The sequence below is a fragment of the Chiloscyllium plagiosum genome, unplaced genomic scaffold, assembly GCF_037043375.1.
Source record: "Chiloscyllium plagiosum isolate Xiang-an unplaced genomic scaffold, Cpla_swu_hap1 HiC_scaffold_2, whole genome shotgun sequence".
NCBI classification, from domain to species: domain Eukaryota; kingdom Metazoa; phylum Chordata; class Chondrichthyes; order Orectolobiformes; family Hemiscylliidae; genus Chiloscyllium; species Chiloscyllium plagiosum.
In genome coordinates, this window is record NW_028270140.1 from 105,834,158 (window position 1) to 105,858,398 (window position 24,241).

Consider the following 24,241-nt stretch of genomic DNA (forward strand, 5'->3'; position numbering starts at 1 on the left):
AGGTATGATATCCCCGTCTTTTGTACAGACCAAAAGCTGGGCAACAGCATCTCTGACTGTCCAAATCCAGATGCTCCTTTTTAATATCGCAGTGGTCGTGCCTGCTGTTTTTGCAGCTAAAGGCACTGATCAGTGGTGAAGATCCTACTTTTCAGATTTTTTTTGTACTTTTTTTTATAGTCACGTATATCTGCATAGATATATAACCATGGTGCTGGGAAAGGTGAAGAGTTTTACAATAAGCTATGACTGTCCTAATGATAACAATATACCCGTCTATGCCAGCGGAGATTCAGTCTCTGGACGGGTGATTATAGAAGTTACTGGTGAAATCAGGGTGAGATCTCTTGCAATCCATGCAAGGGGACAGGCGAAAGTGCGCTGGACGGAATCGAGAAACGCTGGTTCTAATACTGCCTATACTCAGAACTACACTGAAGAAGTAGAGTATTTCAACCACAAAGACCTTTTAATCGGACATGATAGAGGTAAGCTTGGAACTGTAGCAAATAATCTTTATGGTCTGAGAGTTTGTATTGTTTGAAGTCTTTGTGCAGCTTACTGTAACCCTACTGTAAAATGTGAGCAATGGAACTCCGATTGTACAATCTTTTCAGAATGGTGCAGTGTTTATGTCATAAAACGTTGTTATGATCAGTATTAAGGTAAAGGTTTAAAATTGCATTTGACATAACTTCATAGATGTAAAAGTTCGGTATCCTGTCACTCACCTTTCATCGCCAATTTGTTGGCCAATGAGTGGTGAGATTTTGCACAGGGTGGCTAGCAAATGTTTTAAAGCAAATTTTCGTGACAATATCTCGCCGATTTTTGTTGTAATTCTACTGCACCGATTCATAGGGATCCCTTATTCTTTCTGTTCATGACCGTCATTTTGTCATACGTGAAAGAAATCCATAAGATTACATTATTGAATTCTAACGACAATTTCATCCACCAATGCTTTTTTTGCCATTTAGTGTAGAAACCTACTGTATAAATTGCAATAGAAATGAAATACCTGAATGTCTTTTTTCAAAATTGCAGTGTGTATGTAGTGACTTCCAGACTAAGTCCTTGAATTTGCATTGCGAAGATGTTTTCGAAAACTGGTTCTTTTATTTTAAAAATCTTAATCAAATGATTACTAAATTGATACAATGGTGATATTTAATCTCAATGTGATGTGCTATGTAGTTTACAGTAACATTATTCGATACCATCACTTAGAGGTGCATTGACATTAAATTGATTTTATTTTGTAGATTTCTGCAATGACATCGCTTGACCCAATATTATATTTGTAAATTATATTAAACAATTGCAAATCTATTGTCTATTCAGTAATATTCAAAGAATGGTTAGCTGTTTTCCTAAGTTTCCACCCTTTGTTCAAAGCGGTTCAATCCTGTTTGGGACAAGCATTTGGGGGAGGGAGGGGGATGTGAGTCTTCTCTTCGCTCATTGGCTTACATCGTCAGATGGTGAGGATGACTTAATGCTATTTTGCAGGAAAACAATTTGCAACAGCTGCTTTGCACCTTCGTTATACATGTATATTCCCAATGAAAATATATTTTTTCCTTTACATGACCTTTTCCACATCCGTGTATGGATATAGGTCTCATACCATACCAATTCAATTTGCAAATCTCCCACGATAAAATTGCATTATTTCAATCTAATTTTATGGATACCTAAAAGAATGTGAACCCGCAGCATGTTTTTTTTTCCCCTTGCACACATATGCATCAAACTCGAACTCCCCGGAGGAGGATCAGTTAATATGAACACAACTGTGATTATTTGCTTCAATCCTGCTGACTGAAAAGGCAGAGATATACAATTTTATTTCTGGTTTCTTAAAACAAACGTGAGATTATATAGTTTGCCCAGTACATCATGTAAATGATTTGCAGTCGCCATTCATTCAACTGTAGTATAATTTCTACCATTTTGCAATGAAGTTTGGTGTTACCAAGTTTCTGTCGTTTAGCTTGGCTTTGTTGCATTTGCTCCTCCCCGACCTGCTGATTGGTTCCTCTGTTTGTTAGACTGTTGCTAAGGCGCCGTTAACTTCAGATTGGTCAGTGGCACTGTCTATCATGTCGTTTACTCTGCATCAGTGATCTGCTCAAAAAAAATCTTGAGTTCAAGGCCTTTTATTTAAAAAAAAGGATGGATTTAGTACAACAGAGACGTGGCAGAAATGCATCGTTAGATTGTATTATCGATGTACTTCATTCCTGAGAATAGTTGCAATTCCCAATTTCCCTTTTAATTGAATGTATGGAAGTCAATATCAATCGTATCTGCGATTGTCAAGTTCATAAAAAGAGAGGTTCGAAGTCACTTGAGCATTTTTGGAAAAAAAAGTCCAATGACAAGACATTAAAGGTCTCTTTAATTTTTAAAACAAAATCCCCTTTTTACAGTATATGCATTAAGGAGGAGTTGCAATTTATCGAGCTGTGTGTGTAGCCCCTCCCTTCCCTTGGTGTTGTTCCAGCTCCTGTCTCTGTCTCTGTGAGTAGGCTGGGCTGGGCTCTGTGCTGCTGATGAATACCATGTGGTTGCGGCTGCGCTGGGCTGTTCGCTCCGGTTCAGGCCGGCTCTCTCCGCTGTCTGCTGCTGATTGACAGCTCGCTACTTGTTTACCGCTTCACTGCAAAACCCGAGCGTGCTGAGCTGGCAGAAAAAGGGGAGAGGAAGAAATCGGCATTAAACCACGGCCAGAACCTTGCAGGGAAATAAAGTTGAACAAGAAAGGGTTTCAAATAATCTTATTTTTAATCATGCAACTTTTTTTAAAAATGCAACTTTATTTTATTTAGTGCAACATTATTTTTTTTATTTTTAACCATGACCACGCTATGAATGGGAATTGATCTTAAAAATGCACCGTTAGGATTTTGCACGTTCCGTGTGATTTGACACTTCATTTTTTAAAAAAGACACATTCCTTATTAAAAGTTTAATTTCGTTCATGGTATGGGGAGGGAGTCCCAATTCCAGTATTACAGGTGCAGTGTTCGAAAAGACGCTGTCAGTGAAGAGAAGCCAGCATCAGGTTGCTGTGGGGATTTTTTTTGTTTTAAAATCCTTGTCTGACGGTAAATTCATGACTTAGCAATGGAAAAGGGCTCGAGGTAGTTGAGCAGTCACGTCATTGCGGAGAATAAGAAAGGTCAAACTGTTTATCCTTAAAATAAAAAACCTCCAAAGACTCGACTGTAGCTGTGCAAGGGTGGAGCTGCTCGGACCTTATAGCTTCTGATAGGGCCACTTTAAACAACGCTGGAGATCGCCTGGTAACAGTCAACCTTAACTGTACCTTCGCCATTTCCTGAAGGAGTAACGTCCTCATTGCTAGGAACCAACAGGACGAATTGTTAACTGCATTATCTTAATCTATTTATAGGCAGCAAGAACACCACTACCTTTTGTTTCGCAATTTCCTACTTGAACATCAAGTACTGGAGTATTAGACTTAAAAAAAATACTCGTCTACATTTAGACTATTCTGCTAACGAAGATTATATAATTGGCATTTAATTGCTGCAGCCTATCCATTTCAGCATTCGGTTACAAAAAGCCCTAGTCATTCCAAGAGCACTGTAATATGCCACTCAATTGTATCAAACTGTCGCCTACAGTTCCCAAATAAGTCCCTCTTGGCATTTAGGAACAATGTACATAAATAGCAGATTTGCAAACATCACCCACATTCTAAGAATTTATTTTTAAAACTGGAATTTTTAGCTATTTGTACAGTTTATTAACAGTGATAACAACTTGACATTCTCATATAGCTACAGAGTTCTTATTGAAGTCTACTATGTTCCTCATGAACTGTACCAATTGCCTTTATTACATTAATATCTTGAGTATTAATGTTGCCTGGAAGTTACATCAGTGTTATGATTAGATTAGATTAGATTCCCTACAGTGTGGAAACAGGCCCTTCAGGCCAAAAGGTCCACACCGACCCTCAGAGTAACCCACTCAGACCCATTTTCCTCTGACGAAAGCACCTAACACTATGGGCAATTTAGCATGGCCAATTCACCCAAACCTGCACATCTTTGGACTGTGGGAGAAAACCAGAGCATCCGGAGGAAACCCACGCAGACACTGGGAGAAAGTCACCCGAGACCAGAATCGAACCTGGGACCCTGGTGCTATGAGGCAGCAGTGCTAACCACTGAACCACTATGCTGCCCTGTGCCATTATATTCCCCTAAATTACATCTGTCACAAACAGATTGTGTTACAAACTAAATTGTTGATAGATTGGACACTATTATCAGTTGGTATGCATTCAATGTGTATATCTGCATGATTCAAATTGTTTGTTTGCTACTTCACAATATTTAATCTTTTTTTTTCAGATGATGATGATTCTGAAGAAGGTCTCACCACTATACCTTCAGGCAAACACGAATACCCATTCAGCTTTGAGCTTCCACAGATGTAAGATTTGCATTTTTCTTTGCGATTCTTGTTTTTATTGCTCAAAATATTTTTTAAGTGTGTATAATTGTAGGTTTATGTCACTGATCTTCTTGTTTCAGATTTCCCTGATTCCTTGTTCAAAGCCCATTTTACTTGGGTGAGATTTTTATAAAGAAACCTGTTGAGTCCATTTCATCATGCCCTTTCACATTAACAATCCTAATATCTTGCCAACACAAATATTTTTTCATGTGTTCATTTCTGGCCACCCCAATATTTCTAGTCACCTATTTCCCTTAATCCTCTCAGTCTAGAAATCCATAGATTGGTCAACATGGAAACAGATTTTGGTCAAATTGGTCCACAGCTGTTGTTTTGTGCTGCATGTGACCCTCTTCACAGCCTCTTCCTTTAATTTTCAACTTGTTTCTCCTTCATGTTGACCTAGCTTCCCCTTAAAGCACAACTTGTCATGTCTGCTTTGTGTGGTAGTGAGTATTGAATACTGTCTATTATGCAGATAAATAAGTCTCTGCTGAATTCTCCAGTGCATTTATTAGTGATTATCTTAGAACATGTATCTGTTTTCTTCTTTTATCTGGACAAAACCTCTTGGCATTTATCATATCAAAATTTCATCTTAATGACCCTATCATTCACCCATTAGACATTTCTTCCCTAGCTCAGTTACATATTTTAAAGTCTTTGTTGGAGACTTGCAGTATGATGAAATAAGACTTCTGAGGTATTTTGCAATCAAAATTATTGCAAGTAACTAAGTTCCTGTGTACTTTTGAAAGACTTTCTTCAGTTACTCCTAATTGATTGTCCCAATTTGGTTAATCTAAACTTGATTCTGCTGTTGTTAATTAGTATTATACTGTGTTTGGCCATTCCCTTATGATCCTTTTTCTTCTGCAGACCATTAGCTACCTCTTTTGAAGGCAAATATGGCAGTGTGCGCTATTGGGTGAAAGCTGAACTGCACAGGCCATGGATGCTGGTAATGAAAGTGAAGAAGGAATTCACAGTCTTTGAACACATTGACATTAACACTCCATTGTTGCTGGTATGTGCTCGAAACCTTTGCAAACTTACCAGAATTCTATAGATTTCGCCAGACATGGACATTCATAATTCAGTGTGAAAGGATACAAGACATTTATAAGTTCCCAATAATTGAAATCAACTTGCTGCAGTAGAACAAAACAATTATTCTCTGGTTGAAACAGCAAAGCTACAATCATTAGAAAGCTTTAGAGAAAAAAATATTGCTGTTACAATTTTTGTGAAGCAATTGCAGTTTTAGCAAAACCTACATCCTTACATTTGATATAGATTATTTTTTAAACTTGCAATAAGATAATAGCTATTTATCAGTAATTTCCTATCAATGACAGTGACTATATATAACTTAAAATAGTGCGACAAATCCTTCTAAGAGATTAAACAGTTTTTCCGAACATGAACACTTTTAAAACTGACACGATCGCTCTCATTTAAAAAGAAATGCCATGTACTTCTCTTTTTTTTTTAAAACTCCAATTCTGATTAATTTGTTGTGAAAATGATGCCAATGTTTAAAATTTTCACAAAGTTTGGTTCAGATCTTCAAAATAAACTTTTGAATTAAAATATAATTTCTCCACTACCACACCCCCCCATTAAGTTGTACAATTGTAATTTTGGTTCACAACATCAGCTATAAGTGTTTGAGAATGTACAGTAAAAGGGAAAGCATACCAAAGTAAGACTAAGGGGGCATCATGACTATGCTACATCCAATCATTAACTACCATATACAAGCATTTCCAACGAGTACGTCATTGGCTAATGACCAGAACAGAACTTTTACTCAAACAATGCATGTTCTTAAATGGATTTTAATAACAATGAATACATTTATGATCATTCCTCTAAATATTGACACTAATTTCCCCTTTTTATAAATTTTCATAGAGGTCTATGGGATTTTTGACAATAATGGTCAAAACTTTGTAAACTTCACAATAAATTGAAACTCTTCTGACCAGTGGTGTTTCAATGTTATTAATTATAACTTGTCCATTAAGGGTGGTGGGATACTGTGCACAAAATGAGACTGAAATTAAGCACTCTTGTGCATTGTGAAAATTGATTAAAATGCCTGTAGTAAGATTCTCTGTATAATCATTAATATCTTGCACTTGAAAGTGTATAGCAGAGATTTTTCAGGTATTTTGCTATTACTATAGCTCCATATCATCCTGAGAGACTGTGTCTATTCTGAAGGGGAGCAGGGGTATTCACTGTGCTTTCTGTTCTTTTTGCAGTCACCACAGGCAGGCACAAAAGAGAAAACTCTTTGTTGCTGGTTCTGTTCCTCAGGCCCAATATCCCTAAGTGCCAAAATCGAACGGAAGGGCTACACACCAGGTAAAAATCTGGAGCACTGAAAATTAACTAAATTCTCGGTCTATGCTAAATTAACTGATTTCAGGCGGGCGGCAGAATTGGTGCTACAACTGATTTCAGTATGTATGGACTGAGACAGAAAAATTCAGCCAAGATTCTCGTTACAAAATTGCTATCCCATTATCCCTACTTCCAACCACCCTTACTGGAAAGTGCACAAATATAACGTTCTGTTTAGGAGAGAGTTAGGTTTGGCTGCATTTACTCAAACTTATCAAATTGCCTATTGTCAATTATTGCCCTTGCCAGGGCTAAGCTGACCAATCTACATGTTTAGATCACATACCAGAATATCATTGGTGGTAATGGGACCATATATTGGTATGAGTTGCTGTTTCAGGAAAGGAAAGGAGAGATCTGTGCAGGGAAGAATCTTTACAACAAGAACAATCAAATTTGCTTAATTAGTTTTGCATTCTATCAGTGCTTTTTCTTCCCCAAATCTTATCTTTTATTTACAATAAATTAAGTAAAATCTATTTATTTAACTCTGTCTACCTGTTAATGCATAACTATAAAAGAAACAAAATGGCTGCTGATTTCCAAAGACAGTGCTGAGATCAATGCTACATTGTTGTCATTTTTAGTAGAAAGTGCCTTTGCCTCTGAAAGCACAAATAGTCTTAATACAGAGCTGATTAAATAGGTTGTTTTTTTTTTGAAATAGGACTTCAAATTGCTACCTTAAATGAGACCAGGATGTTCCAGGTATAGTGCACAATATAATTTACATTTGTGTGTGTATGGGTGTGTTTTTCTTGCACAGGTGAATCAATTCACATTTTTGCTGAAATTGAGAATTGTTCTTCCCGTATGGTAGTGCCAAAGGCAGCCATTTACCAAACACAGACTTTCTATGCCAAAGGGAAAATGAAGGAAGTTAAACATCTTGTAGCCAACTTACGAGGTGAATCACTGTCATCTGGAAAAACAGAGAGTTGGAATGGAAAACTACTGAAAATTCCACCAGTGTCACCCTCGATTGTAGACTGCAGCATAATCCGGGTGGAATACGCACTGACGGTAGGTACTTTTTTGAATTAAAGTTTTTTGTGTGCTGGCATTGCAAAATGAGAACACTAAAAAAACATTTCATTGGTAACGCCAGTCCTTCAAAGATGGAGGTTAGCTGGCTATCATTTTTTTTTTCTTTCCTTAGTTTTTCCGCAACTATGATTTCCTTCTCTTTGCCATACCCAAGTCCAACTCAGTACAACCTTTTTTTTTGGTTAGGATGTTTAGTTTGTAGAAACATCTGAGAGAGGTGGGAATCCTGTCTCAGCCAGTTTCCCTGCCTACTAATAGCCTACTCAAGGCTGGGAAACTGGCTGTCAAGGAAGGCCCATGTATTTGTATGGGAAATTTTAATGGTCTTGATATTTTTCCTAACCTCTTTTAGGTTTCCATCTGTAAGCTTGAGGAACGCAAAATTCCCCTTTCCCCAGGTAACGTTTGTGAATGCAGGTGTTTGTAAGATGAAGAGAAACAAAAATTGAATAAATTGTCTTTTTTTAATGTCTGTATGTGTTTCTTTCCCATTTAAAAAATTATTTTCTCCCTTCTCTAGATCACCACGCACTACATCCCGGCCAAGAGGGCGTGAAGGTGACCTGCTCCCAGGCCAATGCCGCTCTGTAACCGGCTGCCAGGAGGTGCGCGGGGTGACTTGCCCTGTTTTTAAAACTGTTAAAACATTTTTTTTTATTCTTATGGGGAGACAGTTAGCTTCCACCAATCCCTCCTCCACTGGCCCGGTTGAGATTGGTAACACAGACTTGGGAATAGTGTCATTTTATATTTTAGACCAATTATCCTTTTTTCTTGGAATCTGCCAGTTGACAATTTTGCTGCTTTTTTTTTATTGGGCTAGTTCATTTGTAACCATTCTAGGGTATGTTGCTGTGATGTGTAATATATCTTTTTTTTAAAAAAAACTAACATCTCTATTCATGTTCTTCTGCAAACATGTGTGAGCTTGAGGGTATTGTGGTTTCCTGCAGGGAATTTAGTAGCAACTGTGTCATTAAAAACCACATCACCTGTTGCTGTGTAGTCAAATCAAAATTTCCTTTCTGGACACTGGAGCAATTCATTCTAAACATTTAATGATAGCCCATAGTAAAACTTGTGTACTAGTTTATTTTCCCTCCTACGTTACAACTGAGCTCATGCAATACATTTAGACTTCCTGATGGGTGAGGCATTTATATTGAGGGATATTCTTTTTAAATGTTGTTTCTTTTGCATTTTAAAGAGAGCACACAAGCAGCATAGAGGGAAAAACTGTACCAAACCAGAACATAATGTTTGTAATTTGATTATTCAGTCCTGGCCTGAGTTATTTAGCTGGTTTCAGCCAGTTTATTAGTTTGAGTGTCTTAGTGCACCTGGCTGAGAGGAAGTAGCTGCTTTGGGGGAGGGGGGAGGGAAATCAATTGTAATTCTTTCCTGATCACTGTTTGGTAACCTCCACGACCATGTCAAATATGAACATCAGTTGGAAATAGGATTAGTTTTGGTTATGCCCTTTGCCATTGAACAGCCTATAATTGATTCTTACCTTAGGATTTTAACTGGAGAGCAGTGACTTTAGTGAGATGTTGAATGGTATCTATAGACTGTTAGACAATCTGAGTCACTGACTTCCATGGAAGGAGAAGAAGAGAATTGAAGGGGAACCTTCATTTTGAAACTTTTTATTCCATTGCGGAATGGTTCAAAATGCACACATGTAGCATGATCCTGCAGAAACCGTGCAAGCTGGATGAATTGCAATTGGTAATGGCATCTTTTGAAGGATACCAATGTATTTCTGAATCACCAATATATTTCTGAATACAATTTTTGTAGTTTAACTTGTGTCTTTCCAATAACGCAGTGTTACATTAAATTCCTGTGCTTTATACCTAAACTCAGTGGGTTAATGCACATCATGGTATGTTATGAAGCTGTGCCAACCGTAAAGCTCACGTTTTGATTCCAGCTCTGTCGAGTTAGGTGATATCTGCCAGGCATTGGCGAAGGCACTACTTTTGGCCTCGGTGGTTCCAGGATTTGGGCAATGGTGCTTTTCTTTAAAGAGAAAACAAAACTGCTCAGCTTGCCCACTTCAGATTGGTATCCAAGAACCATGTTGGAAGTGCATGTGCATGGATATATAATGGAAACTGGATTAGTTGGATCCCAATAATGGAATCGCACACTGACCTTCAATATCCTGGTGTTCTTGTGAAAAATATGTCACTGGGGTGAGATACCAGAGGGCTGTACTGGTAGCATTGGAACCATGCTCCAGCATAAGTTACCACCTTCTGAAGAGGAGGGGTAAGGGGAGTACATTGGAAACAGATGCAAAAACAGAGTGTCTGTGATTAAAGCTTCTGGCTTTTTTTTTATTTTAGGTCTACGTGGATATCCCTGGAGCAATGAATTTAACCCTGAATTTACCACTAGTTATTGGTACCATTCCCTTACATCCCTTCGGCAGCAGAACATCGAGTGTAAGCAGCCAGTGTAGCGGGAATTTGAATTGGTTAAGCCTCGCACTGCCTGAAAGACCTGAAGGTAAGAGTGAGTTCTGGTTTGAAAGAAAGCACAATCAATTATGGAGCAACTCCCCTTTGATCAGCTGGTACAAAGAGAACAAAGAAAATTTACAGCCCAGGAACAGGCCCTTTGGCCCTTCAAGCCTGAGCCGATCCAAATTTACTCTCTCAACCTGTCACCCACTTCCTAAGCACCTGTATCCCTCTGCTCCCCACCTACTCATGCACCTGTCCAGACGCATCTTAAATGAATCTACCATGCCTGCCTCTATCACCTCTGCTGGCAATGTGTTCCAGATGCCCACCACCCTATGTGGGAAGTACTTGCCACGTGTATCCCCCTTAAATTTTCACCTCTCACTTTGAAATAGTGACCTCTCATTATTGAATCCTTCACCATGGGAAAAAGCTTGTCTTTATCCACCCTGTCAATACCCAGAGGAAACCCACGCAGACACTGGAAGAATTAGCAAACTCCACACAGACAGTCGCCCGAAGTGGGAATTGAACCTGGGTCCCTGGTGCTGTGAGGCAGCAGTACTAACCACTGAGCCACTGTGCCGCCCCAAAGAATAAGAATAAAATGCTTTGGGATTTTCCTTAATTCTGCTTGCTAAAACTATTTCATGACCTCTTTTAGCCTGCTTGATTTCTCGTTTAAGACTTGTCCTACTCTTCCGATATTCCTCAAGGGCCCGATCTGTTCTTAGCTGCCGAGGCCTTATGCATGCTTCCCTTTTCCTCTTGGCTAGTTGTACAATTTCTCCTGTCATCCACGGTTTACAAATCTTGCCCTTCCTATCCTTTGCCTTCAACGTGACATGTCTATTCTGCACCGTCTTTGAAAGCCTCCCACATATCAAATGTGGACTTCCCTTCAAATAGCTGTAGAAAGACCATCTGATGTAACAGTAAACTCAACAGACTTCGCGTCCAAGGTTGGGTCACTGACCTGGAGTTAGCTAACCTAGATTGTGATAAGACTGTATAGCACTACAGTTGGCAAAAGAACAGATTTAAAAATAAATCAGCAGGGCTTAGTGTTCCTGGAGGCTATCCAATTGCATCTGTTGGAAGACATGAACATGTGAAAGTTTGGATTGAATGCAAAAGGATGTGCATTAATTGAACGGAAGGCAGCTATTTGCTGATAATGCCCATGCCAGCCAACAAGGAACTATTCAGTCTAACTGTACTTGCTAACTCTCTTAGTCCACAGTTTTTTGTAGGTTAAGATTTCAAGGGCATATCCAAAGTACTTATTAACATGACATGTCGATGTCTGCCTCTACTGCCTTTTCTAAGCAGAGACTTCCAGATCCCTGTCATCTTCTGGGTGAGAAATGTTCCCCACAAATACCATATAAACCTCCTAATTCTTATTTTAAATCTATGCCACCTGGTATAGACCCCTCAACCAAAGGGGATGGAGCCTTCTAGTCACTCTCTACCTCTGTTTTTTGTTATGATTATTATTTGATCTAAGGATGTGGGTATTGCTGGTGAGGCTAGCATTTATGTCCCTCACGAATTGCTAAGGAGAAGGTGCTGATGAACCACCTACTTGAACTACTGCAGTCCCTGAAATTTGAGGGCTCTCTCAGTGCTCTGAGAGGATTGGCTGCTGAGGTGGGTGGAATTCCAGGATTTTAACCCAGTGTCGGGAAGGGATGGTGATTGTAGCTCCAAATCCGACATCTAGACCCCTCCATATTATGCACTTCAGTTAGTTTCCCCATGCCGCCACTGTACTAAAGAAAACAACCTTACCTTAACCAATCTTTTCTCAAAAATAAAATTCTCCAGTTCGCTAACATTTGCAAAAAGCTCCACTGTGCCCTCACTCATGCAATCAGACCTTTTATGACAATGCATTGACCAGAACTGCACTTGGTACTCCATAACCTTTCAACTTTTATCCTTCATGCCTCTAATAATACCTAGCTGTCTTGACCACATTATCAACCTGTCCAACAACCTTTTAGGAACATTGCTGCTTGGTCCTTTCGGCCCTTTGATCTTGATCCGCCCTATCATAAAGTTATTGTTGATTCAGTTGTGCTCCCAACTCCACATTTTGTTTATCTTCTATAACCCTTGACTCCCCTGTCTCTTTGACTGAGAGACTTTTTTAAAAAAATGTTTCATTTTAAAAGTGAAACGTCTTTTTTTTTTTTAAAACCCATGTTCCATATTTCTAATTTCCTCCTCAAAGGGAAACATTACCCATTCTGATCCCTGTATCCACACTACTGAGTCTTCTCCAATATTCTATCTTTAAACAAGGTCACTTCTCATTTTTTTGAAACTCCATTGTGTGTAGGCCCAACCTGTTCAACCTTTCTTTGTAAAAATAAGCCCTGCATCCCATAAACACTGAACATTTCTCATAACTGCAATTAATTGCACAAACATCCGTTTTTCCCAACAAGGCCCTGAGCAGCTGCAAAAAAAACTTCCCTATTTTTATATTGCACTCCCCTAACATAAATGCCAATGTTTTCATTTTGCTTTCCTGATCACTTACTGTATGTGCATAGTAACTTAATTGTGATGGATGCGCCAAGGCTTCCAGATCTCTCTCCATTTTAAAAATACCTTTTTTTTTTTTCTCTATTCTTCCTGCTAAAGTAGACAACTTCATGTTTTTTGACATCACATATGACCTGTCAGGTTTTCTTTTTGCTCACTTGCATGACCTGTCTCTTTCTCTCCCCCTTTGCATACATTCTACCTTCTCTTGACAAATTACTTCAAGACCATAAGATACAGGAGCAGAATTAGACAATTTGGCCCACTAAGTGTGCTCCACCATTTGATCATGGATGATGTATTTCTCAATGCCATTCTCCTGCCTTCTCCCCATAACTCTTGATCGCCTTACTAATCAAGTACCTATCCATCTCTGTCTTAAAGACATTCAGTGACTTGGCCTCCACAGCCTTGTGTGGCAATGAGTTCCACAGATTCACCAGCCTCTGGCTGAAGAAATTTCTTTTCGTCTCAGTTCTAAATTAAGGTTCCTTCACTCTGATGCTGTGCCCTCGTCTTCTCCATGATCATTCTGTCCAGGTAGCTGAGTATTCTGTAAGTTTTTCATTGAGATTTCCCCCACCCCTTGCCTCAGCAAAATCCATCCTGAACTCCATAGATTCATAGAGATGTACAGCACGGATACAGACCCTTTGGTCCAAGTTGTTCATGCCAAATAGATACCCTAAATTAATCTCATCCAGTTTGCCAGCACTTGGCCCATGTCCTTCTAAATACATCCTCTTCATGTACCTATCCAAATGCCTTTTAAATTTTGCGATTGTACCAGGCTCCACCACTTCCTCTGGCAACTCATTTCATACACACACCTCCTTCTGTGTGAAAAAAATTGTCCCTTAGGTCTCTTTTTTTAAATCTTTCCCCTCTCAGCTTAAATCTATTCCCTCTAGTTCTGAACTCCCTCACCCCAGGAAAAATACCTTGTCTATTTACCCTATCCGTGCCCCTCGTGATTTTACAAACCCCTCTGCCTCCAACGTTTCGGGGAAAACAGCCCCAGCCTATTTAGCCTATCCCTACAACTCAAACCCTCCAACCCTGGCATCATCATTGTAAATCTTTTCTGAACCCTTTCAAGTTTCACAACATCCTTCCTGTAGGAGGGCGACCAGAATTGCGCACAAAAGTGGCCGAACCAATGTCCTGTACAGCTGCAACATGGCCTTCCAACTCCTGGGAACATTCTTGTGAACCTCTTCTGCGGCCCCTCCAAGACCAGCAGATTCTTCCCACAGGCCCAAATTGTTCACAGCATTGAAATGTGGTCTGACCAGAGCCTTATACAGCCTCCGCAGTAGAACCCTGTTTTTTTTTTGTATTCTCACCCTCTTGAAATGAATACTTATATTTGCATTGCCACCCAACCCTACCTCCAGGAGAATCCTGAACATGGACTCCTACATTCCTTTGTGCTGCAGATTTCTGAAGCTTTTACCCATTTTGAAAACAGTGTTGCCTCTATCCTTCCCACCAAAGTGTGTAACCTCACACTTTCCCACATTATATCCATCTAACACTTCTTTATAACCAAAAGAGAAAATGCTGGAAAATCTCAGCAGGTCTGGCAGCATCTGTAAGGAGAGAAAAGAGCTGATGTTTAGAGTCTAACTGACCCTTTGTCAAAGCTTTGTCCACTTCTTTGTCCACTCCTGTTACAGCCTCCCCTCTTCTTCAGTACTACTTGCTCCTCCACCTATCTGCAAACTTAGGAACAATTCTCTCCGTTCCATCATCCAGATTATTCATGTCATACATTTACAATGTGGTTCAACACTGACCCCTGTGAAGCTCCATTAATCATCAGCTGTTATCCTGAAAAAGGCCTCTTTATTCCTACTATCTGCCTGCTGCCAGTCAGCCAATCCTCTATCCATGCTAGTGCCTTGCCCCTAACATCATGGGCTATCTAATTTGGCAGCCTCCTGTGCTGTACCATGACACAACATTTCTGAAAATCTAGATAGACCACATCCATTGGCTCTCCTTTGTCTGACTTGATCATTACTTCCTCAAAGAATTCTAACAGACTTGTAAGGCATGACTTTCTCTTGACAAAGCCATGCTGACACAGCCCCATTTTATCATGCACTCTGTAATCTCATCCTTTAATAATGGACTCTTAAATCTTACAAATGGTTGAGATCAGGCTAACCAGGCTATAATTTTCAGTCTTTTGCCTCCTTGCCTTTTTAAAGAGGGAACTGCACAAGCTCTTCAGCTATTGCCTTCAGAACTCTAGGGTGTAGTCCATCTGATCTGGGTGATTTATCCACATTTAGACCTTTCTGCTTCCCCAGCATCTGCTTCTTACGAATGTGCTCCATCTCTCCAGCCACTCCACTCACCTCTGCCCCCTGATTCTCTTGAAGTTCTGATATGTTACTGATGTCTTTACTATGTGACTAATGCAAAATGCCTGTTCAGTTCATCTTCCCAATACTTTGGTCCCCATTACTATTTTCCAGCCTCACCTTTCCAGTGGTCCAACGTCCACTCTTCCTTCTGTCTTACCTATTATAAATATCTTAAAAACAAAACCTCTTGCAATCTTCTTTTATATTACCACCTACTTTGCCCACATATTTCATCTTCTCCCTTTGTTTTAGTTGGGCTCTTCTAATTTTTAAAGCCTTCCCAATCCTCTGGTTTCACACCATTCTTCACCACATTGTATGCTACTTCTTTTGCTTTTGTTGTCCTTGACCTGCGTTGTCAGCTTTGGTTGCTTTGCCCTCCACTTAGCATGTTTCCTCTTCTTAGGTGAATTCTGCTGTGCCTCCCTAATTATCCCCAGAATCTCCTGCCATTGCTGCTATACCGTCTTCCCTGCTAGGGTCCCCTTCCAATGAACTTTGGCCAGCTTCTCTCTCATGTCTTTGTAGTTACGTTTACTCAATTGTAATACCATTACACCTGATTCCCTCTTAAACCGTCAGACGAATTCTATTACATGATGGTCACTGTCACCAAGGGGTTACTTCACCTTAAAGCTCCCTAATCAAGTCTGCCTCGTTACACATGACCAAATCCAGAATTATCTGTTTGAGTGGGGTCTAGCACAAGCTGTTTCAAAAATCCATCTTCGGAGACATTCCAGGAATTCTTTTTCTTGGGATTCGCTACTAACATGATTTTTCTCGGTCTACCTGTGTACTGAAGTCCCCGTAATTATTTGTAATAGTGCCTTTCTTTCATGCCTTTTCCCTTACTCATGTCTTTTTCTCTTTTATCCTTCTCTAGCTTGTCTGAAAACTCTATAATCATAAATTCTGCCATTCCTGGTCATTTTTTTATTGTCCTAGCTCAGTCATAACTGTAACATTTGGACAACCTATGCTGTCAGTTCATCTGCCTTACTGTATTTGAACCGCACACCATTTGGCACTGCCTAAGTCCCTCCTTGTTATCCTTGTATGATGGTAAGACATGAGAGCAGAAGTAGGCCATTTGGCCAATCAAATCTGCTCCACCTTATCCCAGTAACACTTGAATTCTCTTTCTGATTACAAATCTATCTACACTTTATATCCTCTACATTCCAGCCACACCTCTTGAATTAATTTAGTTGCAACTTCATTTCCAATTTGGCTTTGCTTTCTATGACCCTACTCTCTGGTTCATATTTGTTTGCCAAGTGAATTCAAATCTTTGGAAGCAGCCTAGTTAAGACCCCTTGGGAGGTATATTTGTCCATAACAACTTGATGTACAACCCAATCTGGCTTGTAGGTCTCACCATTACAGAAACAATCCCAAAACCATAGAGATTTAAAGCTGTCCCTCCTGCTCCATCTCTCTAGCCACATACTTATTGACATTTTTGTGAATTTTTAGCACATTCCAACTGCAGCAATCTGCAGATGGCTACGTTTTTGAGATCCTATTTTTCAGCATTTCTCCCAGATCCCTAACCTCTATATTCAGAACCAGCTCCACCTTTCTGTTTCTGTGGTTAGTGCTGAGTATGGAGCGTGTCCTCTAGCTTTCTCCTCAATGTCCTGTAGCCAGTCTGTGATATCTGTGATGCTGGCACTAAGGAGTAACATCTAACAACCACAGAAGTGGTTTTCTGTTCCTCTCCCTGTCTCATCATCTGCTACTATTGCTCTCTGCTCTTCCCACTCCTCCCTGTGTGACTGAGCCACTCATGGCGCCATGGACTTGGCTCACGCGACACTTGGAGGAACCATCTCACTCTAATGGCAGGTGGAGTTCAGGAGAATGAAATCTTTCAGTTTTGTTGAAAGAATCAAAAGACAGACTATTACTTAATTGGAGATAGACTTCAAAAATGTGCAGCATAGTGGAATCTGGGCGTTCTTGTGTCTGAAATAAAACGTTAGCATCCTGGTGCATCAAGAAATTAAGGCAAATAGGAATTGTGGCCTTTGTTACCAAGAGATTGGAGTTTAGAAACAGGGGAACCTTGTTACAACAGTACAGGGTGTTGGTGAGGCTGCAACTGGAGTACTGTGTACAGTTTTGGTCCCTGTATTCCTTTTTTAAAGAAGATGTACTGGCATTGGAGGCAATTCAGAAAGATGCACCAGGCTGATTTTTGGGCTAAAAGGATTGATTTATCAAGAATGGCTAAAGAGGTTAAAGTTTACACAAAAGACTAAGAAATGATCTTATTGAAAAGTACAAGATTCTGAGGGGGCTTGTCATGGTAGATGTTGAGATGCTGTTTCCACAAGTGGGAGAATCTGGAACAAGGTTTCAGAATAAAGGGCATTAATTTAAAACCGATGTGAAGGTATTTCTTCTGAGGGTAGTGACTGTCTGGAATCCCTACGGAGAGTTGTGGAGGCTAGATCTCCATTAGTATTTGAAGAGGTGGTGAGTACATTTTTTTTTGATTACCAGGGGAGCCATGAAAAGCTGGCACAAGAAGAGGAATTGAGGATTGGGGTAGATCAGCCATGACTGTATAGGATGGTGGGGCAGGCTTGAAGAGCTAAATGGCCAGTTCCTTTGTTCAAATAATTCGTTATAAGCTCACTGACTCCCCAGCAACTCAGTGACACTCCCTCACACTCTGCCTCCTGTAAGATCTCTATTCCATTCTTCCATTCTGTTGTTTTTATCACCTCTGTTCTGATGTGTTATGACTGAGGTTGGAAGGGATGCACTGTTTCCTTTTTCTAGTCCCACTCTTCTGGCCAATTTCTAAGTCTGATTTGTTTCAAGCGCAGTATTAAGAACAAGTCAGCCAGATTTCTTTACTTAACAACAAATAACTGGCTTACTATCAAAAACAAAGATGAGAAACTTCTTGCAAACGGTTTAGGTTATGCAAATAGATATCATAAAGTCATAGAGATGTACAGCACGGAAACAGATCCTTCGCTCCAACTCACCGCTGCCGCCCAGATATCCGAAATTAATCTAATCCCATTTGCCAACATTTGGCCCATATCCCACCAAACTCTTCCTATTCATATACCCATCCAGATGCTTTTTAACTGTTGCAATTCTACCAGCCTCCACCACTTCCTCTGGCAGCTCATTCGATACACGCACCACCCTCTGCATGAAAAGATTGCCACTTAAGTCCCATTTATATCTTCCCCTCTTCCCCCTAAACCTACGCCCTCTAGTTCTGGACTCTCCCACCCTAGGGAAAAGACCTTTGTCAATTTATCCTATCCATGCCCCTCATGATTTTATAACCCTCTCAGCCTTCGACACTCCAGAGAAAACAGCCCCAACCTATCCAGTCTCTCCCTATAGCTCAACCCTCTCACCCTGGCAACATCCTTGTAAATCCCTTTCAAGTTTCACAAAGCCCTTCCTGTAGGAGGGAGACCAGAATTGCACACAGTATTCCAAGTTTATGTTGCACATATAATCTACCTTGCCTAAAACAAAATCATATGGGTTGGTGAGGAGAAACAAAAAATGAAAACTCTGCCTAGTGCTATATTTAAAGTCTTTTGGCCAAATAATAATGAAACTTCGAAAAAAAGGATAAGCCATTGTCTGAAATTATGTTTGTTTCCAAAATTTATTCTGCACAGACAAGCTGACGGCACTGAGGTGTCTTACTGTGGAAGTTATAGTTTACTGAATTCACTTTGCTTCAGAGACTGAGGCAGATTCCAACATTACAGTTGCAGAAGGTGTAACACTTACCTTCCTCCTCACTGTCAAAGACCCCAAACACCCTTTCCAGCTACAGCAGCGTTTAACTTGTACCTCTCTCTCAATCTAGTCCACAATATCTGCTGTTCACAATGTGGTGTCCTTTGTATTGGCGAGACCAGATGCAGACTAGGTAACTGCTTTACAGAAAACCTCTGCTGTCCAGAGGAATGACCCTCACTTTCCAATTGTTTGCTACTTCACTAAACCATCTCATGCTAACATTAATACTGCAGTATTCCAGTACAGATCAACACAAGCTCCAGGAACAACATCTCATTTTCTACTTCAGCACTTGACAGCTTTCAGGACTCAACATTGAATTCAGCAACTTCAGAGGATAACCTTTGTCCTCCGCATTGATTACAATTTCTCTGTCCTCCTCCTCCCATGTCTTGATGGTCTTTCTCTCAGCAGAGCAGACCCATTTTCTTCTTTTAAACACATCATTTATACCAACTTCGCATCTCAAATCATTAGCACTCCTGTTTGGTCTGGGCACCTTTGTCAAATGTTCTATTCATTTGTCTTTCATGCCGCAAAGAAATGCCAAGATCTTCCACATTGTGGAGCTTATTGGTATCCAATAACTGTGCTGTCATGTGAAGAGTTGTATCTTGGGCAATATGCCAGCGAGTAACCAATAATCGTGGAACTGTATACCAGCAAGGGGCAATGTCTTAAGGGGAAGAAGATCAAAAAGTAGAACAGCAGTCAAAAACAAAGCACTGATATGTTCACTAAATTCCTGCTGTGTTCCAGGCACACAAAGTAGAAAGATAGTGTGATCAAATGCAGTGGAAATGTTCCTCAATTCTAACTTAAATTAATAATGCATTATTATATTTTCATTTTAGCTCCACCTAGCTATGCAGAAATAGTGTCTGAGCAGCAGCGACGAAATAACCTGGCGACCACAGCAGTACGGGATGAATTAGAAAGAGTTTTTGAGGGACCATTGTTTGCCTACATCCAGGAATTTAGGTACCAACCTCCACCTGTGTATTCAGAGGTAAGAGCTTTCTTGAAAGATTTGTTAATTGGAGCTTGAGTGTACAGAATTAACATCATAGAAGATCTTGAGTAGGGCATATGAAATTAGAGTAGATTGAGCAAGCTGAACCATCACCAAACTAGATCTTGGTTATTCTAAATACCAAAAGACATTTGTACAAGCTTGTTCCTGACTGAAATCTGGACCCTGAGTTTCATGTAAAAAGACACCAATAAGAATACATCATTGACACACTGGGCAACAACTCCCAGAATCTGTGTGCACTTGAGGCTATTCACAGCAAGCATGCAACTGGTTGTCTCATCCCTTTTATGTACTGCAGTACTCGATAGTTGGAGAGGGACTTTGGTTAGCACAGTTGGCTGAACAGCTGGTTTGTGATATAGAGGTGACAGCAGCAGCATCAGTTCAGTCACCTAACCGAGGTTACCATGAAGGTCCTGCCTTCTCAACCTTGCCCCAGGCCTGAGGTGTGGTGACCCTCTGATTAAACCACAGCCAGCCAACTCTCTCTAATGAAGAGAGCAGGCAGCCCTGTGGTTCTGGGATTATGGCAACTTAACCATTTAGTTGGAGTAGCTCTTTCAAAAAGCTAGTCACAAAAAAACCACGTATAATAATCAAATTCTCCTCTACAATAGATTTGTTAGCTCCTTGCTATTGTGTGTTGGGCAATTTTGCACAGAGAATTTCGCAGAATCAAAACCGTCAAGCACATCTCAAATGCATGCAGAAACAAGCCCTAAAATGAAATTATGTCAGTTGTTAGTATGACAAAGAAATTTGCTTGTCAATGACGGGCGGTTATTGTAGGAAGTTAGAATCATGCAGCACAGAAGGAGGCCTCTCTGCCCATTGTGCCTGTGCAGGCTTTTTGGAAGAGTTAATTTCTCAAGGCTGGCACCCCCTGGGTTGAGACATAGAGCAGAGGTCAAATCTGATCGGTCGAATTGCATTATAGTAAATACAAATAAACTTATCAAGTAATCACCACCGCATGTTATGGTGAGCTGAATGTCTTGCCTGTTGAGAGCATTTGTGCACTGGGAATCTCTCCAATGATTTTTCTCATTGAGATTTTTTTTCAAATTTATTTTCCAGATTGATCCTAATCCTGATCAGGCAAATCAGAATAGAGAAGCAAACCCTTGTTGTTCCTCCCGCTGAGGGGCTTTATGCGGCTATCAAGCCTGTTCTTTATATGATGGTTTTAAAATGCATTACTGCACTGTTGAAGACAGAAAACTCAACGCAAAGAGAAAATCTGTGATGTTTTATAACAGTGGCTAGACAGACACAACCTGTGCTAATAAAACCGAAAAACTGTGGCCTGTGACAAAAAGCTGCTGAAGATGCCGAAGGAAATCGTAACTTTTTCACGTGGCATAGACAAGAAGCAGCTGAAGTGGACAGTGGCTACAGTCTGTTATGATATTCATACCATTCTCCTGGGGTTCTCGAACTTCACAGAAATTTGCACATATTATTCAGTGCTTGTGTTGCGCTTCATATTCCATTCAGTCTTGATAATGGCTGTTTTGTTTTTATTTTTGGTTGTGGTGAATTGCAGGCCACAGACTTCCAAGTTAAGTTTTATTTTGGTCTGGGGTCTGCACAGTTTAAAGATCAAGTCAGCAGTGTACAAAACTGACAATGCACTGATGTTATGTAGCCTGGACTGTACCTGCTTTGCACGTGCTCAGTATTGTCTTCTCGGACAGGCCTTGCAACACCAACCTACTTGTGGCTTCTTTTAAAACATCAAATGCCTTCAAGCCAATATTTGTTGCTGTTTGTTCTTTTGCAGCCTATTGTAGTAGAATAGCAACTGATCAAAGACCTGGAATAAGGCTACAGAGAAGATTCTAGGTTAATTTTCTATTGACGGGAGACTACTTTGTTACTCCTATTTGTTGCATTTCTACTATATACAGAGTAGTTTTGTGTTTCAGACTGCCTAAAACACTCAAATCTCAGGTGAATTTGTCACTTGCCAAATTGTTGGTATTTTCTTTTTTTTTAACAATGTATTTTGATTAAATTGCACTGTTAAACCAAGGGACATTGCAAAATATGGATGAATTTTTGAATTCCTTTTTCTCTTCTCATAATGCATTTGACCATAATATTTTCTGTCAACAATGAAGCATTACTTTATAACCCTTCCGTATTTTGTTCTCCTGTTCCCAGTGAAGTGGGACAAGATTTTGGTCAACCTATTTTTACTAAAAAAAAAACTAAGCAATTCTGGATTATATGAAAGTCTGAAGAACCTAAACACTTTGTTTAGTATTAGATGCTACTTTGTTTCACCAAGGTTGAAACTTTTAGAACCAATAATGGGCATTTTTGTTGCAAAAGAAAGTCAAACTCTTCCAATTCGATCAGTCGTAGGATTGAGTACAAGTGGTCTTATTCCGCCAGTGGCCTTTTTGTAAAGAATACAAATTCAACTGACTTGCTATTCTGTATTGACACAAGTGCAGCACAAACATGGGATAGATGTGGGAAAGGTTTGACTGTGGTATTTCTGCTGTGTATTGTTCTGCTACGTTGTGCAGGGAGGGTATTGAGGGTCACAACATTTGCGAGCACCCCAATTTACAAATTATTTTGTGGGGTAGTTGGCATTATAGGGCATTTGATGTTTCCATTTGGGCAACCTTAATTTCTTTTTTTTTCAAAACTAGGGATCAACAATTGCTTATGCCTACAACAGGTATGAAACCTGATTCCATACAAGAAAAATTACAAAAAAAAATTGAAAAGGGATGGATCAATATTACTCTGCACCTGTCATTGGCCAAAGATGGCTGGCCATTATGAATGTTGTTAGTTTTCTTTGTTTTCAAGACCTTGGGTGCAGTTAATCAAATGGAGTTCGCAATACTTCAGGTGTGGATGTATTTGCTGAAACTGACTTGGTGTGAGAATGCTCATTTTTAAACATATATTCCTTTTCAAATATATATTTCTTAGATATTGATCAATCCCTAAGGTAAGAAAAAGAGGACTTTAGTCCAGTATTCAATTTAGATTCCTGATGTAATAATTAGGAATAAATATTTTAAAATCCAAAATGTTCTAGAAACCAAGTGCAATATTTAATGTTTTTTGTAAGGTTTTTTTCCTTGACCATGTACAGATCTTTTTGTTTTTGTTCTGTGCTGTAATTATCTTTGTAGATTTTGTTAAGGAGACATGTCCTGTATGGTTTCATTTTTGTTTAGCTGTTCGTGTAAAATAAAAATGTTTTACTATTGAATCTTTGCACTTGTTTTCTATTTCTGTCTTTTTAAACACCGTATGGTTAAACTGTTCAAATGGTTCAGTTGCCAAAGGCTCAGCCCAAGCAGACTTCTGTCAAGTACTATATTAGCAAGGGGTCCATTGTTACCCCAGCATGCCAGGAGTAGAAAATAATGGGTTAGGGCTATTGCTATCTGGCACCCCCTGCTGGAAGCTGGATGTACATGAATGGTAATTGCTTGATGGAGCTCAATTGTGTAGATAGCTCATCAATGCGTAACACCTGACACTCACTTTCAAGGTCCACCATAGTAACAATAGAAGGCTAAAGAACCACAAGGGCAATGATTGGAAATTCAGCCTTGCAATAATTTTTAAAGGTGGTGGACTGCTTTGTTGTGCCATCCTTCAATTTAATAAAAAAAAATGGATGGTAGACTTTGTATTTGGTTGTTTTGTATGGTATCTATGCACAAATCAAAAGAAAATAGATAAACTGCCTCGTCTCGTTACATCTAAATTCAATCTAGCTGTTCCAGGTTTTGCAGAAGAAAAGCCAAGACAAACAGAACTGACCTATTTTCTGTGAAGGGAGAATAGCATTGCGCTTCCTGTACCCAGACTAGAAATGGTGAATTTAAGATGTCTACTCTTTTGTTTTTATTCTGCTATCTTCCTTTTCACCCGTATTAATTTTGTCAATACTGGAAATACAAATGCTTTTTGTCTGCTACTGAAGAGCAGAACTCTATGTTGATTGTTCCTCCCCCCACAAATGCTTTTGGACTGAGTTTCTCCAGCACTTTTGTTTTCATTTCAGATCTCCA

At 39.7% G+C, this 24,241-nt stretch overlaps 1 protein-coding gene across 1 annotated transcript; it reads left to right on the forward strand.

Annotated features, from left to right (window-relative positions):
* Positions 1–23,430, forward strand: LOC122559527 (arrestin domain-containing protein 3-like). The gene is made up of 8 exons (XM_043709132.2): positions 1–488; positions 4,392–4,473; positions 5,377–5,524; positions 6,768–6,870; positions 7,676–7,932; positions 10,311–10,473; positions 20,008–20,162; positions 21,267–23,430. Exons 1-8 carry the CDS (start codon positions 209–211, stop codon positions 21,330–21,332), a joined length of 1,254 nt encoding a protein of 417 aa, XP_043565067.1. The 5' UTR covers positions 1–208; the 3' UTR covers positions 21,333–23,430.
* The last annotated feature ends 811 nt before the right edge of the window (positions 23,431–24,241 follow it).